The following is a 13,254-nucleotide window of genomic DNA, read 5'->3' on the forward strand; positions in this document are numbered from 1 at the left end:
AACTACAGGATGTCTCGTGAACAATCCCCCGTTGTCTAAGAAACTCCTCAACAGGCCGACACATGTACTCACGGGCATTATCGGACCTGAAAGTTTTAACATTCGCACCATACTGGGTATGCACAAGAAGAATAAATGTCTCGATGATTCGAGGAACCTCGCTGCGGTCTTTTAACAAGTATATAAATGTAGCATGAGAGAAATCATCAATGAAAGTGATAAAATACTGGAAACCTTGACGGGTATGAATGCCCGAAGGTCCCCATACATCAGAGTGAATCAGGGAAAAAGCTTCATTAGCACAACTAGAAGAAAGAGGGTACGAAGCCCTCACATGTTTGACAAACTGACAAACATCACAAGAAATGGAAGACACATCAAAGGAGGAACACAAGTCTGGAAACAAATGTTTCAAAATCCCAAAAGGTAAATCCCAAAACGTTCATGCCAGTACATAAAAGACTGAAGACAATCTTCTCTTCTCTTATCTGTCTTGCGGATCGCTGTCAACAGAGCAGTAGCCACACGTATGGGAAGACGATATAATCCATCAGAAGCTAAACCAATCCCAATCCTCTTCCCTGTCACCAAGTCCTGCAAAACACAACGATCGGCAGAGAATATAAGTTCACAATTCAATTCTTTAGTAAGTCTACTGACTGATAAGAGATTTAAAGGAAACTGGGGAACATGTAAAGCGCCCTGCACATGAAATTTGTCCAACAATGACAGAGTGCCTTCGCCTGCCACACAGGTAGAGGAACCATCTGCAAGAGAAACACGTTCCCTTCCCGAGGACAACTTATACTCATGAAACAATTTTGGATTACCTGTCATGTGATGAGTAGCACCACTATCGACAATCCATTCCCCCACAGAAGAGTTACCTTGATTGCCAATAACTGCAAGAGCATGATTAGCTGTAGTTCCCTCTGAGGTCTCAGTCTTGTTGACATCGAGCCTACCCAAATAAGCCCTTAGTTCACGAAGCTGGTCAGCAGAAATGGAGACTTTTTCTCCACTAGAGGCTTGCTCCGCAGACACAGGCGTTCTCCCAGTCAAAGATCTCCCTCTGTTCCCCTTCTTTTCTGGATGAAGATCCCAGCAATAATCCACAGTGTGACCTGTTTTCTTGCAGTGAGTGCACCGGCGAAGAGACCTAGATGGGCCGCCAGGACCACGACTCACGAGAGCAGATCTCTCGTTATAGGGCACAAGTTCCCTCTTCCCTTCTTTTGTAACAAGCCTTCTCTGTTCTTCCGCTTCAACACAGGAATACACATCTTCAATACTGGACACCTCCCCTGAATTCAAAATCTGGCTTCGAACACCTTCAAACTCATCATTTAAACCTGCTAAAAATAGGAACACCCTGTTTTCCCATTCATGAGCAACATAGAGCACCTGATCATGGGGACAATGCCAAGGAATATCAGAATGATAGTCAAGCTCTTCCCACTTGGCTTTCAAAGCCCCATAGTACTCTGCAACAGACGAGGTCCCTTGTCGAATGCCATAGACTGTCTTCATTACTTGGTAAGTACGAATTGCGGTCTTCTTTTGGCCATACATTTGCTCGAGGACCACCCACATGTCTCTAGCAGTCTTCTTCCGAAGGATAAGGGGCTGAATATCGGCGGAAACAGAATTGACAATCCAAGTTTTCACTTGATTATCCTCAAGAAACCAAGTATGCCACACATCACTTGTTCTTGCTGGTTCGGGGTTGCTCCCATCAATATAGGCCATGCGACCACGGCCAGCAATCCCCATGGTCATAGCAGGCGACCACGAGAAATAATTATCCTTGGTGAGGCGAAGAGTGATGACCTGCATGGGAACATTCTCAGTTCTAAAAGCCCCTATTTCAGTGCCGGGCGAATCCTCCTCCAACACGGGCAAAAGACAAACCAGAAACGCCGGAACTTCACGGCTCTGATACCATGTAGAAATACGAACAAGAAGAAGACGAAGAAAAACAATGATCACGATGTAACGTGGAAAACCCTCAACACGAGGGAGAAAAAACCACGAATGAGGAGGAGTTGGTGCCCACTAGCAGCCAGACTCTCTCTCTCTTAAGATTATCATTAACACTTAAGGATTAGGGTTACATGACTTAAGTAGAGCCCAAAACGGGCTACAAGGCGGGTCGGGTATGGATCCGGACCCGAAACCCACAATCTATCAACAACATTCTTGCCTCTTCTTCCTTCTTTCTCTATCTCCTTGCTGTTAATTGTTGCTTGGAGATATCGACCATGTTATGCTACATTATCAACGTATGTCATAGTCGTTGCATCTCCTGATTTGAAGTTAATATCAAAGATGATTGCTTGTACACCAATCATGGAGATTTTTCCTTTCTCTGATACAAAATCATGCAGTGAACCAGATGGAATGCTCCTGAGGGAGGCCTCACAAGTCACAACCATAGGCACGCTAAATCAACCGTTTAATAATATTTAAGACAACAGGAATTGGAGAAAAACATGGAAAATTTTATGAATAGAAAAAAAAATCAAGGGGAATTCCTATTTTCTCAACTGAACTGGACTGGACAATAATAAAATAAATCTCATCCGTCTATATGTGTGGAAAATTCTAAACATAGCGAGATAATCTCCACAAACATGTAAGAATAAAAAGTGAGAAAGTGCTTATCATAATAAGCACCAAATCAAGATAATTAACAAAGATAGAAATGTTAATGTAACATGCTATATTTTTCTGTATTTTTCATTTTTATTTTCTGTATTTTTATAGTTGTAATTTTGTTTTTTGTTCAGCAGAACCTTTGTCTGTTGAATTTCTAGCCGCTGGAATCTCCAATGGCAAGAATTCTAGCCGTTGGAGAAAGTTATTTTCTTCAATGACATTTCATGTGTGATGGTATCAAGTTGATTTTATATCTTGTTCCAGCTGTGTGTAAAGTTAAAGGTATAGATTTGTATCTATATCTAGTTCCTTACAAGAAAGGACTGCCTCATCCATATGAATCTTGTCTTGTGGGATGGCTATGGCTGTGTGACATGGGTGTGGTATGGGTACAAGGTAGGGGCACACCTTTTTTGAAAATTATGGGTACGGGGTTAGGGTTACGACAGATTGTATATGTAAATATAATGATATATACATTATATATACAATAATCCACAAAAAATCTCCAAACTAAAGAAAAAGGGGAGGAAAATATAGAATCTAGGTCAAAGGGAAATAAAAAAGAAGGGACAAACCAAAATTAAAGCAAAAAATTAAATTTAAGTTTTAAAATACAGCCATACCATTGTACCCGTGTCGCTATACGCCTATACCCATGTACCGACACAGGTACTTCAGGATATCACATGTATCCGTGTGACTTAAGGCTGTAGGCATATCTCCACCCTTTCGCCAGATCTAAGAACACGGATTTTCCTTAATTCCCACATAGTTTTTCCTGCTCCACATGTACCCTCTGGGTTGTAGTGTCATGCTGTCCATATTTCTGCATCATATACTGTATGGGCATCTCACAACAATTTTTGGCAGATGTAAGAACCACAGCTTTTCCTCAACTTTTGCATAGTTTTTCCTTTATTCCCTAAATCAGGGTCAGTTTAGTTCTTGGCTATTCTTTCCAGAATCATGGTGTCATAACTGTTTATTAGTAGAATTAATTTTGTAGTGGAACTAACCTATATGTGCTTCTATTTGAAATTCAAAGTGCCATATTTATTATCTTTGTGCTCCAGTCATGTCTAATCTCCCTTATCTCACTTCACAATTATTTGATGATGTAAGCATGATTGTGAATGATACTTGAACAGGTAATCTTGCTGATCTTGGCAGCAAATGCGGCTGTAGGGGTCATAACCGAAACAAATGCTGAAAAAGCTCTTGAAGTATGTCCTGATGGTTGATGCTACCTGCTCTGTTTATATTTGAATTTATGTTTCAATTGGGCAAATGTCTGAAGGTCTAAATTTAAGCTTGTTCAATATCTGTGACAAGTTTCTGCGAAGTAGCTACTGTTATTCTGTAGATTAGGCTTTGAATAAAATGGAACGAAAGAATGTCAGCATGTGCGTAACACCACATTATTGAATTGGACTTCTTATTTGCCATCTATGAAACAGAAAAGTGAATAAATTCAGAAAAAGTGGGATAGTGTTGAAGGTTTATGTTTAAAATGCATGCTTCCATACCTGTGACCTGTCCTTTATTAGATCCTTCACTATATAGCTCATTGAGGAGTTATAGGTGAGAAATTGGTGAAGAATGTTGAGCAACCTAAACTGAAATTCTAGGTTAAAAAAGTGAAGAAGCTGCTTCATTCATATGTGAACGTTTGGTAACCTGTGCCACATTATCCCATCAGGTAAAATAGGAGGTATACACAAATGAAAGAGCTGACGAAGAGTCCAACATTCGACCATAACTATTTTATTTGCTTTCTTCCCCACTTTTTCCCTCTATGCTTCTTAGTATGTTGAGCCTAGACTTTTATTTTTTTAGGTTTAATTTGGGGCCAAATTGACAATGAATGGTTCTACTCTCTAGATGATAGATGGTCAGTGATTCTTTTTCGCATTGTAACTCTAGGGCCTTTGGAATATGTAAGGGAACACAAGTACACAAATAAATACGACCTGTCTAATCAATATAATTGGATGGCCTCATACGTGCACTTTTTAGAGCTGAGCTTGCTGTTGTCATCCACCTTTTCCACAGCTGGATTTTGCGTGAAAACTGTTGAGCTATCCAACAATGTCACTCAGACGACTCATGAGTTTACTCATCCCTTAGTCAAAGACATGTTTAGGGTTCTTACCTAGGACAAATAGGACCCCAGTTTTCATTTAGGCTCTAGCATCTAGATGATCCACCTGGTTACATTGTTCTTTTAATTTTATTGCTGAACAGTTTTGGATAAATATAAGATTGCTGAATATTATGCTAACTATATTTACTGAATATTGTAAGGAAGATAGATATATTTCAAGCTGTCTTCTAGTTTCTATTCATGCTTATCTTTTTGGCCAGTCTAGGCATCTGTCTAGGCTCCAAGGTCCTTTCGAAGGTCCACTCCTTGACTTACCTAGTTCTATTGACTATGTAGGTACACATAGTCCTCATATTTCCTGGTCTGTGCATTGCACGAGCGGTATATACAGATAGATAGGGTCCTTGTATTTTGTGGGTGCGTATTTTGTGTTTTTCAAATGAAATGGATGTTATTTTTCCTTGCTTTAAGCATGTCATCAATAAATTTGAGAAATTCACAGTGTATATATATGTGTGTGTGTTGTGTGTGTCTATATATATATATGTATATATCTATAACTATCTATCTATCTCTATATATATGTATATGTATATATTGACATATTGATAGAGTAGCTTGAGAAAGCGCTGCATCCAGGTTACCACAGCTGGACATGAGCGTGGGCACGGTCAATGCACCGAGGTCAGTTGACCAAATTTGGATTTGGTTAACGCTGACTGAATCCATCTTCATCTTCTTTCTAAGGTTAAATTGTTTAATCATTAATGTATTTAAACAAATAAAAGCAAGTGGGTCGACTTCAGTCCGCCTGCTTCTGGTCTCCCTGCATGCTGCTCTTCTTCTGTTCACTTGTGCTCACTGGTGACTGGCAGCAACTCACTGGTGTCTTACTGACAAAAGGACTCAGCTAGTGCTCTCTCGCTCTCTCTGGCGGTGATGGACCATCATTGTCAGAAATCTCTCTCTCTGGAGTGTAGACCAGGCTTATGTTCAGTTTTTCTCTGCCATTGGAACACAGACTAGGTTTTTTTATTTTTCCAGATCATACTAAGCCCTCTCTCTCTCTGAGGGATTCTAAAACCTGAAAAGATTGCTGAACTGAAAACACTTCTTTTATGTTTCAAACTGAAATTCCTGGATCACATCCATCTCATTGTGTTTCAAAAGAGACATAGATGAAACTAATTTGTGTATTCTATGTAAATTGATATTTATCTTTGACTTTTATCATTTCTTTGATTTCAAATTTCAATATATCAATGGGTTCGATTTTTATTCTACATGTTTTGTTATGATGGTTATTTCGTTTGTTTATGAGTTTAATTTTGTGATTGTATTTGCTTGTGATATATCATTGTAACAAATAAACTTCTTGGGCTTTTTTTGGGGAGGTGTTTCTTGGGTATTAAATAATAAGTTTATATTTTTCTTAGATTAAAAATATGAAAAAATAATTAAGAGAACCACAAAATATGTGTTCTCGTTCATTTGTATTTAACCCCACAACTACATGAGGGAAGAGAAAAGAAGGTTTAAAACCATGCAAATTTCAGTTGTGCATGAATATTTCAAAACAGAGATTAATTAGATGACCTGCTAATTAATTTAAATACATGGTCCCTCTCTCTCTCTGATGACCCATAAACAGCAGGCCTTCTATTAAAGGTACTTAAATTTCCACAAAAGTGATGTAGGTTTCTATCATCCCAACTGCATTTACTATTATTAAAGCACCCAAAGATAATTTAAGTTTCTGAAAAATTGATTAACAGGGTGACATAAGTGTATGCTTATAATTAAGATAGATTGTAAATTACTAAACAAAAAATATTATATTATTTGTAAATTGCTAAACAAGAAACATCAAAATAGACCAAAGAAACACCAAATATAATATTGCCATGTCCCATTACCTGCACCAATGTGTAGCCACATGGACATGGGTGCGTCACCCTTCCGGGCGTATTCGTTAGACATACCTGTTTGTCCTAACATCCTTATTTGAACATATAGTTTTTGACATCTTTTGAGCAGTTAGATTTGTGAAAATCAGCCAGAAAATGGGTGATCTGGCTGGATGGTCACTTGATGCAGATAAAGGTGGACGCCAGAATGTATGGACTCTGGGTGTATTTTATATGTACATGTGTAAGTTATATATTCAAGAAGCCTATATGTAGGCAATGTGGGCATGGATGGCCAACCAACCAAGCTATCCTTTTTTGTTGGCATTTTTTCAAAAATCTAACCACAATGGTGGATGCAGAATATTGACAAATGAAGACATAAAAAGGAATTGCAAAAATCTGATGTCTTGCTTCACTTTTGTGAGCCAAAAATCTCATGGCATTAATGTCAAAAATTCAAAATCCTTATAAACTCCACATATAGTTTTCATTATTATCCATTTACGTTGGATTTTTGTGATTCTTTTGCACAAATGGATTTCAACATTTTACTTTCATCCATAGAGTTGGATTTGTAAGAGAATAGTTTTTTTCACTCCCAAATAGTTGAAGACTGTGTGTGCTATCAAATCATACCCTCATACCTGCACACACACACACACACACACACACACATAGATACATACATACAGCTATCTATCTATCTATCTATCTATCTATCTATCTATTACTTGTTCAATCCTTCTGGATGTTGCTGAATGATTAAAATTTAAAACACGTTGTTAGAAATATAGTCACTAAATTGCAGCCATGGTTTATGGTGCACCGATCGTTTATGGTGGTGTCAGTGATGATTCATGGTCTTTTTAATGAGAAATTTTTAAATTTTAACCATCTGACAACTATTTGGCACAAGGCAACATTGATTTTTTGTTGTTTTTTGTTTTCGTTTTTTGAGAGAGAGAGAGAGAGGGAGGGAGAGAGCTCATGCTCCGTAGGCAAGGCTTCTTTGGTTGCTAACGACTGACAGTGCTTGATATATTTTTTTTCTTTTTTTTTTTTGAAAAAAAGCTAATGGAGGTGTCATCTCACTTTTTGGAAGGGGATGTTAGGATTCCTCCCGTCGAGGAGAGTTCCCGGTTTGGTCGGAGGGTGAGTTTGGGGGTGGGGTTGGGGGGGGGGGGGTGTGTTGTTAGGAACATGGCTCACACACGCTCTCTTAATGCACCAAGAGAAGAGGAAAACAAAAGAAGAGAAAAAGGAAGAAGACACAAAGATTTACGTGGTTTCGGAGACAACATTCTCCAACGTGCATGGCCACCACAAAGCATTTTTTCACTATCACAAAAGAATACAAAATGCAAGTGAAAATTGTGGCCTCATAAACATGAGATTAGGGCAAAACTCGCAAAGTGGAAAATGACATAAGATTGCCTTTTTTTTTTTTGTTTTGGGGGGGGGGGTGGTGTGGTGCGGGGGCTTTGTAGGCCTTCCTTTTGTTGTCGAGGGGATGGATCCCCAATGCCTTTGTGCATTTCTTTTTTAAATAATATCTAACATTGCAGCCATCCGTTTGAATAGCCCTCCGAACTCTGTCTCTCTCTCTCTCTCTGTATATATATATATATATATATATATATATCTTTGTGTGTGAAAATGCTATTACTAAAAAAAATTGGCTCAGGACTCTTTTAGTGATGGCTTTTTAAATTTTATTCATGTAACAATATCTGGCAAATTTTAATATATACACACACACACACACTCTATATGCATGGTTCCATCGCGTCTGGGCTGCTGCTTGATGCTGCAGTTAGAGCTGCCCTTAGTCCCATATCTGGAAGGGCCGGGGTGGATCTGTTGAAATCAATATTGGGCTATTTGGGATCGGCTCGGGGATTGATGGGTGAGTGTTAGGCATTCCAAAAACCACATAAAGGAACTCTTTCAAGTTCAAGTTTGTCTTCCTTCTTCAAGTAGAATGAGGCCCTGCTGGTTAAAGCATGGCAGCATGAGCCCCCATTGGTTAAAGCAAGACAAGGCCAATCAAGTGAATCAAAAGGGCTTTTTTTTGGCTATGGTACAGAATGAACAAGTTAGGTTTGGAATCCTACCCCACTGGGTTCAGTTCCACCTACAGCACCTGACTTAGGGCAGGGCCTTTGTTACAGCAATAGCCTGCAGAAAAGTTCTTCTTTCCTCAACATCATGTTATTAGCAAAGCCCTCAAAGCTTGCTTCGGTTTGCAAGTGCTTTTGTATATATATATATATATATGTATATTGTACGATCATTTGTATCCATCTGAGTGTGTTTGTGTATCTGTATACTTCTTCAATACTTTGCAGTCATATTTTTTGAATTGCTTTGTATGTGCATCTGCACCAACGTCTGTACCTGTGGCATGAAAAATTAAGTTAATTCTGTTTTTTTAACCTTGGAAGCATTTTAGACATGTCAATATGTCATGCTGTCTGACTTGGATAAACATTTACCACACTAATTGATGATAAAAAGAAAACAGAGAGACTAAGACAGTGTGTACACTATGACACGTTACAGATATAGGATCCTTGATGAAAAAATAAATATTCCTTTTGAAATGATTACAAGAAGGCACTAAGATGACAAATCATTGCTCAATTCTTAAAAGTTAAGAATAAGCCCACAACTTTTGAGAGAAAACCTTAGAGAACTGCTTGTTTGACATACAACATTGATTTTTGTTATAAAACAATAAAAATATTTCGCATGGAATTAAAAAACTTTCGTTGTCCAGGGAAAAGTGGTTCTTTACAAGGGGTGTTTTGTCATTTTATGTCAACGACTAATGTTTTTTTTATCAGCATGGAGCTCCTTGAAAATTTCTCTCAAAAGTCGAGTACCTATTTATTGATTTTTAAAAGTTGAACAGTGATTTGATATTTGCTCAAATGTTAGTTTGTGCTTTTGAAAATTTTATATCCTTTTGTTTGAACCATCCAGTCATCCATATAACAACTTCTCCATAAGCAAATTCTGGAGGGGCTGTTAGAGTAATTAAGCAGACTTAAAATCATTGTCACAAATATCATTTATGGGTTTTAAACAGTGAGATTTTTCTTAGGTATGACATAGCAAAGTTGAAAATCTCGGTAAAATCTTGGTAAATTTTTAACAAAATTTGAAAAAAATAAAAATAAAATTTAAAAATGCAAAAATAAAATGCATTAATAAAAATGCAAAAAAATGTGCAAAAATACACTTCTTTGTGTTTTTTTGGCATTTTTCTTGTTTTGGCATCTTTTTCAAAAAGTTGTTTTTTTTTTCAGCTGACGTATTTTTGAAGTAAAGTGGTATTTTTTTTTTTGAAAAATACAGGTTTATGTGACAATGCTTAAAAGTTCATCATTTTCTTTCTTCATAGCTTTTAATTGTTGGTTATATCCAAACATCGTAATGGAATCCTGTATGCAAAGGCATTCTATGGGGCAGAGTTGCAGAGTAGAATCTAAATCAGAATCATGTTTGTTGCCTTTTGTGTTTTGTATCCATGTTATTGTCTTTTTATTTTTCATTTTCATTGTTGATGTTTATCCCTGAGTTTTATACAGTACTGTTTTCCTGAGCCATATTAACTACTCTGGTGCAAGGCATTAGATGGTTTTTCAGTTAATGGATCTAGTTACCTTGGTTACCTTTTACCTTCTCTGTAATGCAATCAATGCAGGAGTTGCGGGCATACCAAGCAGATATCGCTACAGTGCTGCGAAATGGTACTTTATATGCTTGCTAACTGGCACAGTTGGACCCTCTTTTCTACCATTTAACTTGCTAATTTTAAGTTATTTTTGGATATTCTCTATTCTGGTGATGCTAAAGGAAATCATCACTAGAAGTCACACAACATTTTTGCAAATTGCAACAGTATTTTTGTGAAAAAGTTTCCTTGTTACTCTTCTCATTGAGTATAAAAATTCAATGCTATCATGTAAGGTTTTATCCCATCAGGAATTTGGTCGATTTTAGAAATTTGTTCTTGCAAGGGGCATATAACTCTTTGCTTGTGTGGTTTAAGCTTTACATTTTACATATCTTTTATTCCATGCAGGCAAGAGATTGCATTACATGATGTCTATGAGAGTAGCAAATTTCATGAATGCTGTCAACTTGTTCAGTGCCATTGTTAATTCCACATTGCTGTGCAGGTTGCTTCTCAATAATACCAGCAACTGACATTGTACCTGGAGATATTGTTGAAGTTGGAGGTACTTCCTGAATCAGCACATAACAGTTCAATAAATTTGTTCTACATGCTTCTAGGAAGTTTTCTTCTTTTTGTTGTTGTGCATTCCTCCTGACCAAATTCTTCTTTGTCTATATCTTACTGCCATGAATTTCAGTGGGATGCAAAGTTCCTGCAGACATGAGGATGATTGAAATGTTAAGTAGCCATTTCCGTGTAGATCAGGCAATACTTACAGGTACGTGTTTCTAGTTGAAGTTCTCATGCTTTTGTCACAAAAAATTTCTCTTGTTCTGTTTGAAATTTTGATATTTTCCCATGGTATATTTTTGTGAGATGGTGTATTCGGAACCAAACATTCTAATAATATCCTCCATTAGTGTACCACCAGTATTGGAAACTGTTAGCAATTGAACTTCTTGTAACTTTTTTTTCTTTGAAGAGGAAATTGTGGCAAACAAGAAAGAGCATGCTTGGCCAGTCAAATCATTTGGCCTCACTGGGCTTATAACATAAAAAGAGTTTATGCCAACTACTTATAAAAGAAACAGTTCCAACTTCTCATAATGAGCTCTTAGCTGGCAAGTGTCATCTCTTCCTTTTAAAGTGCAGTTTGTTATTGTGTTCCAGTAGTTAGTATTTATTCACTTTTGAGCTAGAGCATTCAAGTTTAGTTTTTGAAACTATTTCCTGACTCAGAGTGTTAAATTGTAGGTGAAAGTTCTTCTGTTGCAAAAGAGCTAGATTGCACTAAGATGTCAAAAGCTGTTTATCAAGACAAGACAAATATCCTCTTCTCGGTAATGTTGTTACTGCATTGTTTAGAGCTGTTCTTTGTTTTAATCAATTGCTTAGACTGTAAGTGGGATGCTGACCTGTCTTCTTCTGCTTCTCTTAGATTACATGTCGGTGAAGTTTCCTCTATTTACAGTGGGCCATGTTTATGAGCTATTTTACTTCTGCAGATGTCATGACTTCAATGCATGTGATTTTGGGTCACATCAATCTCTTTTTTACACTATAAAAATTCAAACATTTTGCATTCCTCAAAGGCATTTTGCACTCCTCATTCTCGTTCACTTTTTTCGTTTGTGTTAAACTGCAGCTACTGTTGTGTTTCTGTGCTGTATTAGTCTGTTAAAATAGCTGTTGTCTTGTCAAAGACCAGTGTTTTTTTAAATTTTATGCTAAGGATTTTCTTGTTATCATATGGATGCTGTTGTTTATCCCAACTTCTCCAGTTCATTTGTTGATGAAGAATTGCTGTTAAAATTACTTGATCTTTTTTCTATGTGGCTCCTAATCATAAAAAATGATCTGTAAGATCTGACAATAGTTAGAATAATTATGATTCCCTTTGTGCCAATTAATTCTTTTAGGGAACAGTGGTAGTCTCTGGCAGAGCTAGAGCTGTAGTCGTTGGGGTTGGGTCAAGCACTGCAATGGGAAGTATTCGTGATGCGATGCTAAGAACAGAAGATGTAAGTTGTCTTTGTACTCCCTTTGTTTTACTGACATTTTCCGTGAAGTGATTAAAGATTCAAGATAGTTTTCCTACAAAAAACACTGGGGAGTGTTTCTGGTGTCCTTTGACCAACAGATCTTATATTAGTTGTCACTTGTCTCAGATATGTCTAGCTCCGTCTGTGAATGGTTGGCAGACATCATCATGTATTCTTGTTTAACATGGGATAAGATAATTACATGCATTTCCTTCCCAATCTTATCAACTGAATCAAAAAGTTTCAGATTGCAGAGGCCTTGCAATCGTTTGCAAGCTGTAACAATGCAATGTAGGTTTTTTATTCATAATGCACAAAACAGAAGTATGTGTGATTGATGAACTATTTATATATGAGTTGGTATCTATCTGTCAGTACATTTAGTTGCTGATCTTTCTGGGAAATCTTATTCCATTTATATGAGTTTGAATTTGTAGGAGATGACCCCTTTGAAGAAAAAACTGGATGAATTTGGGACTTTTTTGGCAAAGGTAGTCTTCTGCATCCACTAGAGTTTCATCAAGCAACTTATTATCTGTTGTTGTTGTTTGTGGTAGTCACTTGTTTATGATGTGGCAGTTAACAGGCATGAAGATTGTGAATTGGAAACTTTTTTCAGTTTTGAGTGAGGTTAATCAAGCAGTTGGTCGTAGTAATGCTAAGAAGAGTCCTTGTGCCTACAATGCCAGAAGTCTAAGCGCTGGTGGGCACAGTTGTGCACTAACATAAAAAAAAAATCAGCTAAATAAATAATGTGAATTGTTTTATAAAATGTCAAATAATACACAATAACATTAATTTGTCCAAATATTCATGATCCCAAGATTCAAATATTGTTAAAAAAATGCTGTT

General features: G+C 37.2%; 1 protein-coding gene across 2 annotated transcripts in view; it reads left to right on the forward strand.

The window, feature by feature from the left end:
* Positions 1–13,254, forward strand: part of LOC116253577 (calcium-transporting ATPase 3, endoplasmic reticulum-type) — a 116,845-nt gene that overhangs the window by 5,750 nt on the left and 97,841 nt on the right. For both annotated transcript variants that reach the window (XR_004172491.2, XM_031628476.2), the window contains exons 6-12: positions 3,810–3,884; positions 10,385–10,430; positions 10,863–10,922; positions 11,058–11,138; positions 11,615–11,700; positions 12,280–12,381; positions 12,840–12,893. Coding sequence is in view for 1 of the 2 variants with exons in the window: in XM_031628476.2 (XP_031484336.1) it covers positions 3,810–3,884; positions 10,385–10,430; positions 10,863–10,922; positions 11,058–11,138; positions 11,615–11,700; positions 12,280–12,381; positions 12,840–12,893 (504 nt within the window). In the remaining variant the exon portion in view is untranslated. The remainder of the gene's footprint in view (positions 1–3,809; positions 3,885–10,384; positions 10,431–10,862; positions 10,923–11,057; positions 11,139–11,614; positions 11,701–12,279; positions 12,382–12,839; positions 12,894–13,254) is intronic.

Source organism: Nymphaea colorata, chromosome 4 (genome assembly GCF_008831285.2).
Source record: "Nymphaea colorata isolate Beijing-Zhang1983 chromosome 4, ASM883128v2, whole genome shotgun sequence".
Classification (NCBI taxonomy): Eukaryota; Viridiplantae; Streptophyta; class Magnoliopsida; order Nymphaeales; family Nymphaeaceae; genus Nymphaea; species Nymphaea colorata.